The sequence below is a fragment of the Euprymna scolopes genome, chromosome 36, assembly GCF_053919585.1.
Source record: "Euprymna scolopes isolate OS-2025 chromosome 36, ASM5391958v1, whole genome shotgun sequence".
NCBI classification, from domain to species: domain Eukaryota; kingdom Metazoa; phylum Mollusca; class Cephalopoda; order Sepiida; family Sepiolidae; genus Euprymna; species Euprymna scolopes.
In genome coordinates, this window is record NC_136517.1 from 63,877,191 (window position 1) to 63,896,631 (window position 19,441).

The 19,441-nt window shown below is 32.6% G+C and overlaps 1 protein-coding gene across 1 annotated transcript; it reads right to left on the minus strand.

Moving 5' to 3' along the window:
* Window positions 1-770: 770 nt before the first annotated feature.
* On the minus strand, window positions 771-16,696 carry LOC145260544 (small nuclear ribonucleoprotein Sm D2). Its single transcript, XM_080118766.1, has 3 exons — window positions 16,560-16,696; window positions 4,837-5,016; window positions 771-1,041 (listed from the first exon to the last, which is right to left on the minus strand). The coding sequence occupies exons 1-3, from the start codon at window positions 16,562-16,564 to the stop codon at window positions 867-869; spliced, it is 360 nt and encodes a 119-aa protein (XP_079974892.1). The 5' UTR covers window positions 16,565-16,696; the 3' UTR covers window positions 771-866.
* Window positions 16,697-19,441: the final 2,745 nt, after the last annotated feature.

The window sequence follows — 19,441 nt, forward strand, 5'->3', positions numbered from 1 at the left end:
GAGAGAAAATGAACCCAAGAAACCAAACAGTTACCGTACTTTGATCCAAGTCAAGATAAAAGTGTGATTAGTCCCTATTTACTTGCATCTGCATGAAAGCAAAGTCTGTTTTGAATGTAGGTACAATGCCACTCTTCATGGGAACATAAGTGAAAAGTACTAAAAAATTGTGAAAAGAAAAAAAACAACAAAAATAAAACTTTCTATAAAGACAAAAAACAAAAAAAAAACAACATGCAAATAAATGAATTTATTTGTTATCAGTTCTTAATGTGGCAGGTGCAGGTATGGGTGTATGGACAATTTTCATAGGAAATAAAAAAAAACACACACACACACACACCTTCAATATATCAATTTCCTTTTAAGTGTTTGTAAGTGAGAAAGAGAGGGAAAGATCTTTATTCCTTGTAATAATGTCTCAATTTATATCCACTCATACAAAATCTGCTCTCTGAAATTTGGCTATGCAAGGAAGATTGGCTCGTCATTAAGAAACAATGTTGTTTCATAATGATAAACATGCACTTAATATTTATCATGTAGCTGGAATTGTTTTACTTCTTAAAAAAAAAAAACAAAAAAAAACAAAAGAACAGCATTTAAAATCAAGGTATTTATCATCATTTAGTGAAGGTGGGAAGAAACAAGTGGAAGTAATATCTAATTAGTTGGGGGAGGGTGGAGGTACACACGGTGAAAAACCACGAGTGGAGTCGATCAATTCTTGGAAATCATAAAGAGATTTGCAATGAAAACTGACACACAAATCCAGTTTTTCTTACTAAAATTTATTTTAATATTTTTTTCTTTGAACAAAATAGAAAAATGAGGTATGAAAAAGAAAAAGGGTGAAGGTGATTCAATTATTTGGGTCCTGCAAGTGGGTTTCTGAGAACTAAGATGACAGAATCTCCTCGCAAAAACATTTTGGAAATGTAACGATCTTTGTTTACTGGTTTTGATTTCTTTTTGCCTTTGCCTGTTTTTGGCACTTCTGTCCACATTTCTTTCACGTTTTCAAGCACCATGTTGCAATGCCTGCAAAAAGAAAATGCAAAAACATTAAAAAATAAATTTAAGGCATAATGCAAAAAAAAAAAAAAAAAAAAATGTTGAATATTGCCAAATTACAATCGCCAAAAGTGCCACGTTTTTTTGGAACACATGACTCTATGACTACAAAATGGTCATCTTTAAATTCAATGTCAAATATTTATCATAAACTGTCCTCATAAATTATCAACTTTTCTTCATCTGATTTGTCATAAGATTATTTATTATTCAACACTCATTAATTTGTATCCTGGAATGGCTTTTGGCCTCCATAAGTAGTGATTCATTAGTAAAAAAGATTAATTAAAAACAGGAATTTATTAATTTAAGAAAAATAAGTTGAACATGCAGGATTCCCCTCTACAAGTGAAAAATTTGCTTTCACCATGTTTGTGCAAAATTTCAAAAAAAATCCAAGGCGTGGTTATTGAGAGAAATGTGAAGAAACAGGGGTGAATTACAGGTCCAATCCTTCCTTTGTCGGGGGACCAACAATCTTTTGAATTCTACATTTGAAATGTACGCAATTTTGTCTTGATTTGAAGACAATTTATTGCCTGCAAACTCTTCATATTTCAAATCTTTTTATGTTTTTGACAAAAAAAAATAAATATTTTAATTGTCTTTTCTTTATAACCAAAATTTTGGTCAGCAAGGATTTTTTTTTTGTTAATTTTTTCTTTGGTGCTAAGATTATGAAGATAGAGAAACAGGATAAGGCTTGAAGACAAGTTTATTAGACACAATGCCTGTGGTTTTAAAAGAATTGATGCAGTCAGGATAAATGTATAAAAGATGCCTGAATAACCAGTTTATTCCTTGGTAGAGGTACCTCAGGCAATTAGCAATAAACTAACCAGTTCTCAAAAGGTAAAAACGGAAAGGATAGGCCCTCTAGAACTGAACAGAAACATGCCTCAGTCCAATAGCAAGAAAAATTCACTGTTGGAATGTTCATACATTTTTAGCTCACTGCACATTACAAGGGAGAGAAGTTGGAGAGTCAATGCAACAAAGACAATATTTAAAAAGCACACATAGTAAATAGGTTCATTGTTTGCAAATCAACTTTGGATCAATGGGATATAAACTGACACCTTACAATTTTACATTCCAACCTTTTACCATTAGTCGGATGAAAGGAAACATGTTAGAAAAAGCAGTTAAAACAAAAAACAAAAGGATTTTCTCGCTATTTGGTGGAAAATTGTGTTCATTTTCATACACCTATCATCTCTCGATTTCTGCTGCAGTTTCTTGTATTTTTCTCTCTAAAATAGTGATTCACTATCTTCTGTGATGATTAGATAGTATAGAATTATACAACTTTTACAGTAAGGAGGTTGTCGATTTGTGTGTTGGAATACAACCTTTTTATTATCAATTTCATTTTTTTTTACAGTCACCTTCAAAAAATATGAAGAATAAAATCAAATCTTCATTTTATTTAAATTCTTTAACTGCCTTATTTTCTATGTTCATAGGTGTCATACCTAGATAGCAGAATAGAACAAAAGTCATTCAAACTTTGAAATAAATTGCGTTCACTTTTGATATGCACTTTTTGCATGAAATAATTTTTTGTTTAAGAATAATAACGGCACACTTTTAGACTGACATTGAAGAGTGGCAAGATTTTTTTAAACTAAAGATTTAAGTGAATAAAGCAATGAAAAAAAAAAGCAAAATTTAAATTTGTGTAGTTTGTAAATAAATGTAAATATTGTAATTGGAGAAAGAATAGCACAAAAAAGTGTGTGTGGGGTTCTAAACAATTCAAATTTCAACTAAGGAAATTCAATTAAGAGAAAAGATAATGAATGCATATGTCAGTGGAAGAAACAGGAAGTCATTCTTTAATTAAATAAAAAAATCATCTAACTCCCCTATGTCATCATGAATTGTCTGAATTCCTGTTTTCATGGCAAAAATTAACATTTTGTATAATCAGAGAAAAATGCCATAAGAAAATCGGCTTTTTCTTAAAAAAGTAGAATTCCATTAAAAAGTAGAGAACTCACATTAGTGATTGTTATGGAATCTATGTTACAGATTGGTAGTAAAGCCGTTACACTGCAAATACCAAATCATCTTTTTTTAGATTTTTAGGAGGGTTCCGTTACAACAACAGGTGACCTCACTATCACTATCAAAATAGCAACCAGTTCACACATAAGAGTACAAATACTCCCACCAAATGATTGTGAGAAGGAATATCCAAACATCAGTTCAATAAAAAAAAAAGATGCAACGCATGAACAGATGATAAAATTGGGCACAATGTTTGTAACAACACATCAACAAAGACCAGGAGTAGTATGACATTGCTGAATAATCCAGAGTTTGTGCTAATGGTTATATTGAAGTGGTTAGCTCCCCAAAATGGAATTATGTGACTTATTTTTTTTCTTTAATTATGCATTAGACAATAGCCTGTGTTGGTATGAAAGCATAATTACCGTGGTTTTATTGAAGAAGTTCATCATCAAAAATTATCAATGGGTTTTAGCTGATTTGCTAAACGATGACTGAAAATTAATCCACTATGCTAATTTGTTTGTTGATTTTTGCAGATAAAAAAAAAAATGTAAATATTAATTTTTCTGAATTTTGTAGATTAAATTGTATTTTTAAAAATAATTTCTTTAATCATATCGGATATGCCATAATAATGTTTAATCTGTTGGCCATTTTAATTTTAATAAACACTACTTGATTCTATTATTTGTTTCTTACAAAATAAAACATTCTCTCTTAACTCCAAGTCTGAGTGGCAACAATTTCAATGCTTGATTTACAAATGTAAATTAATATTTAAAAGAAAAAAATATTTGTAAATTAATATTTAAAAGAAAAAAATATTTGTAAATTAATATTTAAAAGAAAAAAAATATTTGTAACTTAATATTTAAAAGAAAAAATATTTGTAACTTAATATTTAAAAGAAAAAAATATTTGTAACTTAATATTTAAAAGAAAAAAATATTTGTAAATTAATATTTAAAAGAAAAAAATATTTGTAAATTAATATTTAAAAGAAAAAAATATTTATAAATTAATATTTAAAAGAAAATAATCTGAAAAAAATACAGGAGATTATTTTGCTTTATAGCAGCAAAACAGACATAACGAGTCTTTAAATTTCAGCAGCTATTTTGGGAGCTAACTGCTTCAATATAAATGATAATTATGCTTTGATATCCAGACGGATCACTGTTTGATGCAAAATTAGGACTTAGCTTGATAGAAAAAAAACCCCAAAACTTGACTACTTTGTTAAAAAAAAATATTAGACTTCCGAGTCAATTTTCCAACATTTGATAATGGCTTTGTTAAAACAAAAACAGTGCATAAGAAATTCTTTGAATATATTAGTGATTGTTATGGAATCTATGTTACAGATTGGTAGTAAAGCCATTGAACTGCAAATACCAAATCATCTTTTTTAGGTTTTTAGGAGGGTTCCGTTACAACAACAGGTGACCTCACTATCTTAGAACTGCACACCTGTGGAACACTGTTCCGTCTGCCTGCTTCCCACTGGACTACAACTTGGATGTTTTCAAGTCCAATGTTAACAAATTCCTAATGAACCGCCCCCTTAAGTAAACACTTCATCAAATCTCCACACTAACGTAATGTACTAACAATAACCCTTATCTCTGAGTGGCTTCCGGGCCTTAATAAGTGGTGATCACTGTGTAAAAAAAAAAAATTAAAAAAAAAATTAATAAACAAGCAATAGAAGTCAACATCAATGAAAAAAGTATTTTTGTTTACCTGTCAAATGCTTTTACTCTGGCAAGCAATTTTTTGTTATTACGGCAATTGATGAGCACTTGTGTATTATTCTTGACAGACTGCGTGAGAACGGATAATGGTCCCGTATTAAATTCTTCCTGCTCACGTTGTGCCAACTCCTCAGGAGTCATCTCACTTTTCGGTTTCTGTAATAAAGCGCTATAAAAAAAGTAAAAAAAAAAAAAATGTTTATTTTTATTATTATAAAATAATCTCAATTTTCCCCTGGAAATTCAAATAGAGGAAACTGAACATTATGCAAATCTTTTCAACTCAATAGCAATTCATACGCGTAAACATTTTTAAAATATTACAAAAATAGCACATTTATTCCCAAATTTCTGCCTCCTCCAAAAGCATCTTTGAAACATATCGCAAAAGGCAAGTAAACTGAGAGTTAATCTTTTCTTTTTATATTTTAAAAAATTTATTCAGATTTTACATTTTTGTACGCACTTCTTTAAAAAACACAACTCGTATTTTCTTAGACAAATACGACGTGTGGCAATTCAGACTCTTGCAAAAGAATTAAGTTTCATTCCTTTGGCAGTTGAATGTTTTGTATGTGGAGGTCATGTCTTATTGAAAATAGAAAAAGAAAAAAAAACGCTTCTTTCTTTTGAAATATTACAAAAACAATCCTTTGTTTTGCAAGTTTCGTTTACAAAATACCTACATGAATATGGATAATTAAAAAGTATAACGAAATTCATAAAAATCCCATTTCTTATCGACTGCATTAAGATACAAAAGAACATTTCAGTTTAGTGTAGAGGTACAAACAATGCATTTTAACTTTGATAAAAATTCAATTTATACCAGATTCTGTCACCAACTTTTATGAAATTGTGAAGATAAAGAATCTACAAAGTTTTTTTTTCGTTTTTTTTTTTTTTTTACAAAATACATTTGAGTATTTGAATAAAAAGTGCACCCACTTTAGAATAAGAGTAAAGTGTTTGATGGTGTGACAACATGATCGGTTATCATGAAACTTTGGTAAATTATTTACAAGAAAGACTCAATAGGAATTTATTCATATTAGATTTGAAGATGATCATGTTATAGTGAGACAAGAAGCAAACACCATATCGAGTTCCACACATGGAAAGCCTGGGAAATAAACTCTGCTCATGGAATTTCCGCTTAGTTTTAGGCACAGATAGAGAATGAAGAAAGTTGTTGGTAGTGGTTATAACTAGGCAAGTATTTGTTGCAAATCTTTTACAGGAAGGGACCATAGACCTGAGCTCAGAAAAGTAACAATAGAGTAGGCACCACAAAAACTGGGGGGAGGGGGGGGCAGGTAAGTACTTTTTGACGGACCGTCTTTTTAAAAATCTACCAAAAATCAGGTAATTATCCGATCAATACGAAATTTTCAGCGATTATTAAGAGAAGAATGAACTTTATAACAGTGTACTTATTTTTCATAAACGATATTTATATGTATATATTTTATTTTACTTACAACCCCCCCCCTTGTTTTGAGGTGGTACAAATATGCTTAAAATAATCATCTGAAACTGAACACAACATATTGTGTTGTTGTAAGGGACAGAAATATAGATTTAAAAAAAAAAAAAAAAATTGTTTGCATTTTGACGTCTGAATATCAGAACTTCGATTGTGTTTAATTATCCTGCTTTTGAGTTTTTAAGTGTGAAATTCGGTGAATATGTTAAGTAAAATAATTAATTTAAGTTAAGCAAAACAAAAAAAAATTCTTTTTAATATTTATACGAAAAAAGCCATTTTAAAATCTTTGATAAATAGATTAACAATTTTTTTTTAGCGAGCCAAATAATGCATGACCATTATTAAACAGGGCATGCTTTGAATAATCAATACAAAAAAAAAAATTCGATAAATATTGTGCCCTTTGTGTTAAAAATAGCATCATTTTTTCGATTCTGTTTGAAAACGTTTGCCGCCTTTCGACTACGGTGGACCAAACCAAGACCGTCTTAAAAGACAAGATGGCCGGTGGGCAAAAATAATTTAATCTGCTGACGTCATCACGGATAGTCCTTACCGGTGACACCGGTAGTCACCGGTAAGTACTCGTAACATCTTGAAGTCAGTGTAATATTTCTTTTTTTATTAAAATACCTTCACGGTGCATCGTTCCCAATTGCTGAGGAAATTATCATAAAGGACCAAAAAGTGACAGTATTTTCATTTCCGAAAGATAAAGAATTATAATGCAGTTAAAAAAAAAAAGATTTTACACCATCTCCATTCAGCAAAGTAAGTTTTAACGTGCTCCCCCCCCTGTATTTAACACGATGTAACTATAATTTAATTCAATATTATCATCCTAAATTTTTTACCATTCAAAAGAAGAAGCTTCAAATAAATTGCTAATATTAAAAAAAAATTTTTTACAGCATACAAAACTAATGAAAATGCGAGACAACATCGACAACACGTTCTTTTGAAGAGACGATTTTTTTAAGCTGTTGACACACGTGTTTTAAAAATCTAGCAAAAATTAATTTTCCTGAAATTTTTCAATATTTAAAAATAAATTATGCCGGCTGATAAAATTTTTAAACTTTTTTTTAAAGCTAGAAAGATAAAATTTAAAAATACTTTATATATATATATATATATATATATATATATATATATATATGAAACTAAACTAAAAAAAAAAAAACGCACGTTCACTCGTGGTCTTTTCATTTCATTAACGTAATTGGGTTTGTATTACTGTACACATAGATTCGAAAAAGTTGTCAAAAAACAAATATATAACAAATAAATGTTATCAAAGGCAACATAAGTTACTTTTCTATCAAATATTTTTCGTGTTTTTATTCAATGTAACATGTTTATTCAGCTCGAAAAACATACAATGTTTACCAATGTATTCGAAAATTCAAGATGGCGTCTGATTCTCTCTTTAACACGGTAAGTTTGGGATAAGGTGTTATATATAAAAAACTATACAACATACTATTAAAAACCCGCCGAATATATGTCAACCTATGTCACGGTAACATATATTGAGCGAGTTTTTAACAGTATTTTATCCGGTTTTGTATTTATAACACCTTTTCCCAAACTTACCGTGTTAAAGAGAGAATCAGACGCCATCTGGAATTTTCGATTACATCGGTAAACACTATGTTTTTCGAGCTGAATAAACATGTTACATTGAATAAAAACACGAAAAATATATCCAGTTTGGTAGAAAAGTAACTTATCTTGCCTTTGATAACATTTATTTGTTATATATTTGTTTTTTGACAACTTTTTCGAATCTATGTGCACAGTAATACAAACCCACGTATTTTAACAAACTGAAAATATGGATATAAAAAAATGATTTTGCATGTTATTTTATTATTTGTTATTGTTAAATAAGAAACCTGATTTTTTCTTTAGGTTAATTATTTTTTTACTGTGCAATATTTCATGAATTTATTAAAAATATTGTTTTTGATTTTGAAAAAATATTGTGGTTCATTTTGATTAAAAAATATTTATTTTGATTAAAAAATATTCATTTTGATTAAAAAAAAGTTTAATTTTAATATTTGTTTATTGTCTTAACTCATATCAAATGTTTTGCTTGTGTTCTGCTTCAAATATTCATAATCTTACATGCATAATTTTCATTTAATTATATTAAATAAACTTCAAGTTTATTTGAAATCAAATCGTGTTCCTTCACTTTTTAAAATGTAATTTATAAGTAATTAAAGAACGTATTCTAATCTTTAAAATCTATAATACAACGAAATATTCAATTGCTAATATACTTAAACAAATAACTTGTGTTTTTTTTTTTATTATTAATATTAGATGAGTTTCAGTATAAATCATCGTGTTCTTTGTTTATTTCTTTATTTTAATCCAATTTTGAAGTTTTGTAACGCTGTCTGTAAAAATTACTGTTCATTATTGACAGTCTAAGAGTTCCACATATCTTGCTTGTTGGGACCTCGGCGATGACGTCATTTTTTCATTTTTTCAGCTGGCCGGCCATCTTTATAACGAAGGCCACGACCAAACGCGCTGAAATAATTATTTTTTATTCTGCTTTAAATTGCCCCTCCCCCATTTTGGGGAGCCTGGCCCCCACACACATACACATTAAAAACCAAACTCATACAAATGGTCACCCATCTGGTACTGGCCAGCCTCAGCGTTAATAATACATTGAAATTTTCGTCACTGAAAAATAAGTTTTTTTTGGCCTGTTTGGTCTTCCATAGTTTGCTTTTTATCGAATACAAACGTAAACAGTGTCGATCTAGACTCTAGATCGACGCGAAGTAACTGGTTGCCTATATGAATAAGTGGAATTATTTGAAATCCAGGTACTTATAATATTTTTGCATATTCTCATAGAAAATCATCCTAAATCTTAGTTAGACAACAAATAAATAAATGAATTATTTCAAAAACTTTTTTTTTAAAATATTTATGTACGTTTTTTGTGCAAGACAAAAAATGTCAATTGTTAACTTTTTGGGAAAATTTAACATTTAAAATTTAATTAAAAATAGTAGAAAAAGTTTTACATTATTCTGTTTTCTATATGATAAAATTCAGGGTTTTATCTTTCTGGAAAAAAAAAGTTACTCAGAAATAATGGATTTTAATAAATGTAATTTCGTTTTAAAAAACAACAACAACTTGATTTTTTGGCCATTTTTGGCGGTGCCTACAATAGAGAAAAGACAGATTTGCAACATCTCTTCTAGGAGAAAGAGGAGGTAGGGAGGTGAAATGTTTTTTTCCCACTACATTTTAAAAACGGTTTTATACTTTGTCATGGCAAAAAAGGAGTGCGGGTTAAGGATTCCACCTCCCCAGATGTGGCAAGAGTACTTCATCTTAAGACGTATTTGACTCTTGTAGTTTTGTAAATAATTGCGTGAGGCATGAGATATACTTTCTGGAATTGTATAATAATGATCCCATCATTTTCCCCAATGATTTTGGCCAACGGATCTGGTGTAGGTTGTTCATTACAGGTCAGGGGTAAAAGTCAGTCCCAAAATTTTGTTGAAGTAAAGCGTTTCTTCAAAATGAAAACTATTCATTTCCACTGAGGCAAACTGATGAGCGTGAGTGGTGAAAAGATAAAAGTTTCGTTTTGAATGCATGAAAGGTAAATAGCAATTTTTTTACCCCATTGCACAAGACACTCCAGGTTGGAAGAAACAGAATCAGAAAGATTCTGGTCTTTTTCATTCTTATAAGTGTCACCATAGATGGTAGTATTGTCTGCACAGATGTTGATGAAAGAATGAAGAATGTGATTTAGGAGGTTGTTGATGAAGATCAGGAAGAGAGTTGAGGCTATGATGGATTCCTGTAAGCTTGGGAATTTTGTCCATCAACGACTACTTTAATAATCCTCTCAGAGAAAGGATTTTATGGTTGAGGACATTTCCAGTTATTCCATGACTGGAAATCTTGTGAAGTAGACCTTTATGTCAAGCTGTATCAAATGCTTTAGGTATGTCAAGAGCAATTCCTCTACAAGGATATCGCTTTTTTCTTGATTGTAATGCTTAGTATGGGGCAGCCAAACCAGTTGCCAACATTGCTCTGTTTTTTATTGAAACCAACCGAGAGCTCTTTTTAATATCCCCATTATTCCCTTAAGTGCAATTGTTTGGATCTCTTTTGCACTTGGTTCACCAGGAATATTAGTTAGGTAGGACTTCAGGTTCTTCTTCATAAGCCCTGTGGCACCTATAATAACTGGTATGATTGATATCTCCCTAAGATTCCAGTTTCTGTTCATATCATACATGAGACCTTGATATTTGGTCTGTTTCTCTTTCAGCTCTGTTCAGATCTCCATCATTAGGGATACTCACTTCAACCAAGGTTGCAACTCTCTCTGACTTATTCCATGTAACTATGTCAGGTTTCACAGCAGCATTTTCAAGATAGGTAGCTGTAGGGATTACTTGGTCATGATGTATGGTACATAAGTCATTTCCACCCGTTTCTTTAAGGTTGAGGTCCCCAGGATTTGCTGCTAGATTGGATGCTTAATTTTTTATAGATGCTCCAATGGAAGTACTTACATACTCCATCATGTCTCGCTGTGTAGTAGCTGTCCCCCAAAAGAACCTTGCAACTTGATACCAGATGACTCACACTTTCCAATTCCGTGTGGCAGAATCTTCATTTGTTGTCATTAGTGAGACCTGTCATCTTGAATGTATTGGTCATCAATCCCTTGTCTTGAGCAGCCATTATAACCCTTTCCTGATCGTGGTGGAGGGCTACCCTTTTGAGCCAGTCCAAGGGACCTTCTTTGTCTATGTATTCCTGAGAGAGTCTCCCAGAAAATACTTTTCACACTGATGTTAGTCCCACTCTTTAAGGTTCCTCTTTTGGAAGATCTTGGTATATTTCTGCTGACTCTTTCTTGCTATTTCTGTGGTAGGCTTGTTTAGTGTTTCAGCCTCATCTGTGAGACAGCCTTGACCAAAATGTTTTGCCAGATGGGTAGCTCTTGTCTCTTCATGTTCATATATCATTGAGAGGGTGTGGTTCTGGGAGCTTCTCAGATACTGGCCTGTGCTCACTATTGTTGCCCTATGTTGATGGTTGATCTCTGAGAGATTCTTTCTCCCCTGGCCAAATACAGTCTTGGTAGACACTGATTTCTATATATTATTTTATGAAGCATCAGTAGCTTCCATGGCTTGACATCTAGCCGGTTGATGTATTTTTGTGGCCAGTTAATGATACCAAAGCTATATGTTATTACTGGAATGGCAAACTGATTGATGGCAGTAATTTTATTTTTATTTGTGAGCTGTGTTTTGCAGATCTTCCTCACACGGCATACATACTCTTTGCCAATCTTCTCCATCATCTTGGCATGTTGTATGTTGTTATTTTTTTCAATGCCAAGGTACTTATAAGGCTCGTGCACGCTGATATTGAGGTCTTCATTTAGCTGCATATTTTCTGTGCAGGGTCTTCTTCCCAGCTCTGAGTGTAAACCTGGCACATTTATCCAGGCCAAACTTCATTCCGATGGAGAAGGTGTGTACTACCTGCAGAGGCTGGTGCAGATCCATGTCAAAGTTGGCATACAGTTATTGTTCTAGAAGCGAAGCCATAGTCAATAGATTCACTGATTTTGTGTGATATTACCGTCAGCACATCAACTGTTCATTTCTCAGAACAGAAACCCTATTGCATATCACTAAATAGGTTATTTTTGCTAAGGTGGTTGACAACTAGCCCAAACTCAAGCAACTTACTCATGATATGATACAACTGGTCTGTAGTGAGATGCAGAAGACTAATCCACTGTATTTTTAAGTACCAGACAGACTGACAAGGTTTTCCAAGGTGTTGGGAAGCATCTTTCTCTAAGGCAACAATTGAGCAACTTTTGCACATGACATTCTGTAAACAGAGTTGTTTTTGTTTTTTTTGTTGTTTTGCCAACAAGATTTAATTTTTAATGTAGAGTGCATTTTTTTTATACAAAACGTTTTAATAAAACTATTTAAACAAAAAGAATTTTATAAACAAACGGATAATTATTTCATATTGTAATAGTTGAATTATTTTTTGATAAGCATTTTAATTTTTAAATAAAATTGACTTGCATTGTATAGATGTTCTGCTTTTATATTTCTGACAATTCTTTGGCATTTCCAAAAATTTATCCAGGGCTACTGAATGTTTCATCGATTTAAGCATTTAAAGTTAATGTTAAAAAAAAAAAAAAAATATATAATAAAAATTGAATTGTATTAAAAAAAATTACACAGAAAATATTTTTTTCAAAACTGTTCTGGACCTTTTGGCTAAGAGCAAAGTGGCCAGTGAGAAAGAAATCTTTCTAGACTGAGGTAAATTTAATTTTCGTACCGATCTGGGAGGCCTCTTTTTTTTTTTTTAAGTAGGTGGAGTGAGGGTAAAGGAAGATGGATTTTTCCTACATTAAATACTGACCTTCTGTTAAATCTGTTCCAGTGAAAAGGCCAAGGGTTTTACAGATTTTAAATTAAAATTATACAAAATACTGTTAGAAAACCAGCCAATATATGTCACGTTAACATATATTGAGTGGTTTACTAACAGTATTTTGTATCATTTTTTCAACTTCACGTTTTTAACAGTCACCTGCTGCCATTTGTCTTTTTCACATATACCGATAAACACTGATTTTCGAACTGATTAAATGTTTTAAAATGAGTAAAACCACAAAAAACTTTTCCAGTTGATAGTATTTGTTATATTTTTTTTGATAATATTTGTTATATTTTTTTTGATAATATTTGTTATATTCTTTTTGATAATATTTATATTCTTTTTGATAATATTTGTTATATTCTTTTTGATAATATTTGTTATATTTTTTTTGATAATATTTGTTATATTCTTTTTGATAATATTTGTTATATTCTTTTTGATAATATTTGTTATATTCTTTTTGATAATATTTGTTATATTCTTTTTGATAATATTTGTTATATTCTTTTTGATAATATTTATATTTTTTTTTCATTTTTGACCACTTTTTCATACGTCTGTGATTTATCGTAATACAAACCTCAATTCTGATCACCAAGCGTCTTCTGCTTTCATAAAGTGAATATTTCTTACATTATTATTACTACTACTACTTATATGGCGAACTTTTCGTCCTGCCGTAAAATTAATTCTTTCACGTTTTCTTATTTTTTCTGCGGATTATAGTCAATAACACTTATTTTCAAAACTATGAAACAAGACAAATTGTCCTTTTTGATGTGACAATTATTTTATTTTGAATCACTAAAGAACAATAACATTCGACTTTTTGCATTCAAACTCGATTCAAGCCAGAGGCTATCTATTTGACAGTTTAAAAGTTTCAAAATCACTTTCGAATTTCTAAGTAATAATTGTAAATGTAAGGTTGAGTTTCATAATATGCTCAACTCACGACGTGCTTCCATCAATGACTAACCTTGCCAAATAGAAGAAGGGGGATGATCCAACCTGTCCTTTATGCAAAGAAAAACCTCAGACTATGGAACATGTTCTTAGTGGCCCTTGCTAATGGGTGATATACGTGGTGGCACACCAGGGTATTGGAAGAACTGACCAAAGGAAAAATGTGGATTGGATCAAAACGTATAATTGGCCCATTGCTAGTACAGAGCCAAAATATTCTTGGCATCAATGATGATTGGACAGTTGCCGCAGATCTCCCTGGCTGGCAAAGTAATTATCCAAAAATTATAAAAGGAAAGGGTCAACGGCCAGACATTGTTCTCTTGTCAATAACAAGGAAAAAACTTGTCTTGACTGAATTAAAAGTATCCTATGAGAGCCGGTAGAGAAGCAATGCCAATACAAGATGGAGAAATATGAAGGCCTAAAAAGAGAGTTGACCTGTGAAGATTATGTTACAATTCTTTGAGCTGTTGAGATTGGAGCAAGAGGTTTCATTTCAGGCTCTTTATATCAACTTTTAGGACAGCTTGGAATCAAAGGCTGAAAAAGAAGCGCAGCTAGTAAACGTCTAACAGAAATTACTGAACAATATGCCATCTGGCTCTGGGTTAAAAGATGTAGTGGTAATATGTGTCCACAGTGCAGATTTATTTATTCATTTATTAAATGATTTTCATTTTCTTTGCTTAATTATTTTTACAATTTTTAGTTATTTATTTTCTTTCTTTTCTCCCTTTTTATTTTCTTTCCTTTTTTTTCTGTTTTTCTATTCTTTTCGATATGAGCGCGTCTTAACTTAACAGACTTGATAGACGCAACCTTTAAATTTAAACGTCACGCGCACAAAGCCGTTGCTCGTTATATGAAACGCAAAATCATTAAACATTTTTACTGCATTGAACAGTTCATTCAAATGCGATTCAGATATCTAAGCCTCACATCAACGAATGTGGCTAATGCGAAAAAGCCGTAACAAGGAAAATACTCACCTTGATTAGCTTTACAATAACTTATAACAGCCGGGTAGAAAACATTAATATGAGAAACATGAAATCAAAAGAAAAAAAAGAGAGAGAGAGTTGACCCGTGAAGGTTACAATCTAGGCGAAAAGGAATACCACATATGTTCGCAAGGGTCTACAGTATAGTTATTGCTGTGAGTAGATTTATCTTTTTTTTTTTTTTATGTGTTTATGTATACATGTATATTTTTATTTGTATACATATATATATATATATATATATATAGTACTTTTGTTATTATTGTTACTAATATTGGTGCTAGTGCAGAGAGTGATCCGCGCTATTTTTAAAATCGTATTTCCAAGTTTAATTAAAGTTTTATAGGGTTTTTTATTCAATTGTAAGGTTGAAGTATAGAATAGGTACAAAACACTCTGCCTTCCCCATGTTAAGAATGGCTTTTTAAATAACGTTATTATTTACGTCCGGATCACTCTCTGCACTAGTACCCTAATATCATTATTTTCTTCGATATGTGCACGTCCTAATAAATAATAAAGATAATTGGGCCTCCCATCAGTGAGGGGGGGGGGGCCGATACGCGAACAAACCGTACAGAGGAAGGCCCCGAAACAGTGTGTACTCTCTCCTGATGACCCAATATTATCTATAAGACGAAATAACCCCCAAACATGACTATATAAAGTTTTAAAAGATGTGCTATGAAATAACCCCCATCCTATAAACTTAGACGAGGAAAGCCCTAGAAAAGCGCTTTATCTCTCTCTCTTGACATTAACTTTATCTGAAAAGAAAACAGCTAATAAACATTAGTACATACAAGCCTAAAAGGTAAGTTGTTTCTCTCAAATACAACATCTGTTGTTGTTCACTTGCTTCATAGCGAAGCTAGTGTTGCGCCTGTTGCGGTAGTAATTTTAATACTAGTGCACTTTCCGCGCTGAAATAACGTTATTTAGAAAGCCATTCTTAATATGGGGAAGGGAGGGGAGTGTTTTGTACCTATTCTGTACTTTAATAAAAACAGATATCATAAAACTTGAAAAAACTATTTCAAAAATAGCGTGGGCCATTGGGCCAATAAATGCATTAGCCCTGTAATTTTTATCCCGTATGTCAGCCATTTTTTAAAAAGAAAAAAACATCGGTATGTTTTCACGACCTGCCCCAGCGTAGTATAAACACCCCAAACCATATTAAGAACAGCTTTCGGAATACCCCCCCCATGTTAAGAACGACTTTCGAGGTTGAGGAGGGGTGTTTATTCTGAAAGCCGTTCTTAACATAGTGAGGTTGGGGTGTTTATAATACGCTGGAGCACGTCGTAAAAATGTACCAAAATTTTAATGGAAAAGTATATAATCAAGAACCCAGCATTCTGTGTTCATAAGGAAAATAGATATTTTGAGATTCAAACTACACGCACAAAAAAATTAAAAAATGAAGTGGCTTCTTTTTTAAGTAAAATATGCTCTTTAACTTTTTACTTTTTCATCTGCACGTGGAAAACTCGATATATCCAACAAGACAGTTTTAACATTAAGAAAGATGTTTAAAAAATCACATTTAAATGCTTCAAAATTTTAGAAAAAAAGTTTAATACCGGCAAGTTTAGCATGGTGGCCATTTTGTGGACACCGATTGTAAAACCACGCGGTTTTATTTCTTTCATCCTTCACTCGTTAATGAGTAAATAATGGCTGAGAAACGTGATACAATAGATACTTGTGCATGCAAAATAAATCAAATCAAATCAAATCCTCAATACTTACGACATTTTGTTAAGTTTATTGCGCTTTTATTTCCGGGTAAAAACGGCCTGATTGTTACGAGTTGAATTTGAATAGTAGCAACTGTGTTATCTCCCTTGACAATTACAAAGTTCTTTGTAAAGCAGCGCCATCTGCCGATAAATTGACATAGTGAAAACGGTGCGCTTTAGTTATGTTACCGGGAAATAAACAGCCCATATTGAAAACAAACTGAATTTAGCTTTAAAAACAAAAACAAAAAACAAAACAAAACAAAAAAATAATAAAAAAAAACTCGCTATTTTGGTAATAGTCGAATGAGTAAATAATATAAACTCTTTGTTTTGGCAATAGAATTAATATAGTCAACAAATGAGATTACTTTAGTGTTGCCATTTAGTTGTCTCCCTTGCACATAGCAGTACAACAGCCTCATGCAAACATTCACAACCTATCGGCCACGCTATTAAATAAATAAATAAATAAATAAAAAATGATTTCTTCTTCTCTATTTATCTGACATGAAGCAGAATTTTCATTGACACAGTTTCTTTTCAAAAACTTCCCATTGTTGGAACACGTTACCATAGGATTGCTTCTTTACAGTCTACACCATTTTCAAATTCAGTATCAATAAATACTTATACACCACCCCACAAGTTATCAAATGTTGTACTTTCCGGTCATTATTTCAATCCTTTCATAATATTCTTTATTATTCAACTGATAATTTATTTATGTTGTTAATCTTTATCCCTAAATGGCTTTTAGCCTTAATAAGTGGAGAGTTCTTAGTAAATAAAAATGGAAAAACTAAGTTATGCTGTAAAAAATCTATCTACCCGTTTTTTGCTCCTTGCACAATGGCAAAACAAGACAATCACAACAAATAGCAATGGCCAGTGACTCCCTGTCTGACAGTACATCTTTCAAACTGCTTGGCCTAACGCTTGGCCTAACGTTCACAGGAAACACGAGTTGAAACAATTATATTGAAAACATTGCCAGGGCCGCTGCGAAAAAAGTAGGCTCTCTCTACCGTGCTAGAAAACTACTGACACCTGAAAGTATCCTGTACCTCTATAAGGCCACCATTCGCCCATGTATGGAGTATTGTTGTCACATTTGGGCTGGTGCATCTGCTACTAGTCTCTCGCTCCTAGACAAGGTTAAAAAAAGAGTCGCCAATCTGATAGGCCCTGAACTGGCATCTAAGCTTCAGCCTCTGTCCCATCGACGAAACGTTGCATCCCTCTGCTTGTTCTACAAGTATTTTAATGGCGAATGCTCTAACGAACTGCAGACACTTGTGCCCCCACGACGTAGACACCCTCGACAAACCCGACAGAAAGCTAAATCCCACCCCCACACAGTAGAGATCCCTAGATGTAAAAGATCTTTCTACTCCAGTAGTTTCTTCCCCAGAACGGCTAGACTCTGGAATTCCATTCCAGGTTCCTGCTTCCCTAACTGTACTGACATGCAGAAGTTCAAGTGCAACGTGAACCGACATCTTGCTGCCCAAATCCCTACATAGTACCCCAGTAGTTGCTGACCCTGATAGTAGCCCCCTACACCAAAGTGGCAATGTGCCTTGTTTGGGGTGAAAATGTATAAAAAAAAAAAAAAAAAAAAAAAGGACTACCTTTAAAATTTAATACAAATTTTATTGATCCTCGGTTGCAAAAAAAGAATGTCTATCTTTTGCCTCTGTAAACAACTGTTAACAACCTTGAAAGGTATTAGTCTTTATATCTTCAACAGAAAATGGAAGCAGGTTTTATTTATTTTTTTAAAATTACATTTTCACCCCAAACAAAGCACATTGCCACTTTGGTGTAAGAGGCTACTATCAGGGACATAAGCTACTGGGGTATTATGTAGGGAGTTGGGCAGTAAGATGTCGGTTCATGTTACACTTGAACTTCTGCATGTCAGTACAGCTGGGGAAGCAGGGAGCCAGAACGGTTTTGGGGAAGAAACTACTGGAGTAGAAAGCTCTCCTACATCTAGGGATCTCCACTGTGTAGGGGTGGGATTTAGCTGGTTGTCGGGTTTGTCGAAGGTATTTATGTCATGGGGGCACAAGTGCTTGCAGTTCGTCAGATCATTCACCATTAAAATACTTGTAGAACAAGCAGAGGGATGCAACATTTTGTCGGTGGGACAGAGGCTGCAGCTTAGATGACAGTTCTGGACCTATCAGGTTGGAGACTCTCTTTTGGACCTTGTCTAGGAGTGAGAGACTAGTAGCAGATGCACCAGCTCAAATATGACAACAATACTCCATACATGGTGGCTTTATAGAGGTACAGGATACTTTCAGGCGTTAGTAGTTTTCTAGCATGGTAGAGAGAGATTCATTCTGTCTTTGAAGGTAATAGTTTGTAGCCATAGAAGGGGTTGATAAGATGTCTTCTGATATAAAGGAGCAAGTATTTGTACTGATAGCACAGTGCAGAAGTCCATGAAAATATTAGTGTGGTAATTCATACCAATGAAAGTCTCTAGCTGACTTAAAGATGTGACTATTTTTAGACATGTAATAAATTGTCTCAAAATCTATAGCAGACATGATTAATGTGCATAAAATAAAATGTCTCAAAGAGATGAGAGTTGGAGGCTCCATACCTCCTGCGGGGGGGGGGGTGAATTTAAAGCGTCGTTCTAGGATTCGGCTGTTTGATGTAACTGGAGTGGATTCCGCCCGTCTGCCCAGTTTGAGTCCTTCGTTGAAACTAAAAGTCAAACAAAATACAAAAAGCCCACAAAAACACAATGCTTCGCAGAGAATAAATTGGCCAATTTGGTGAAAGGTATAATGTAATTGTCAAATTTCTGACACTGCCAATGAAAGGAGGAAGAAGTAATGGATATTCATTACTTTTTTATTAAAATATGCA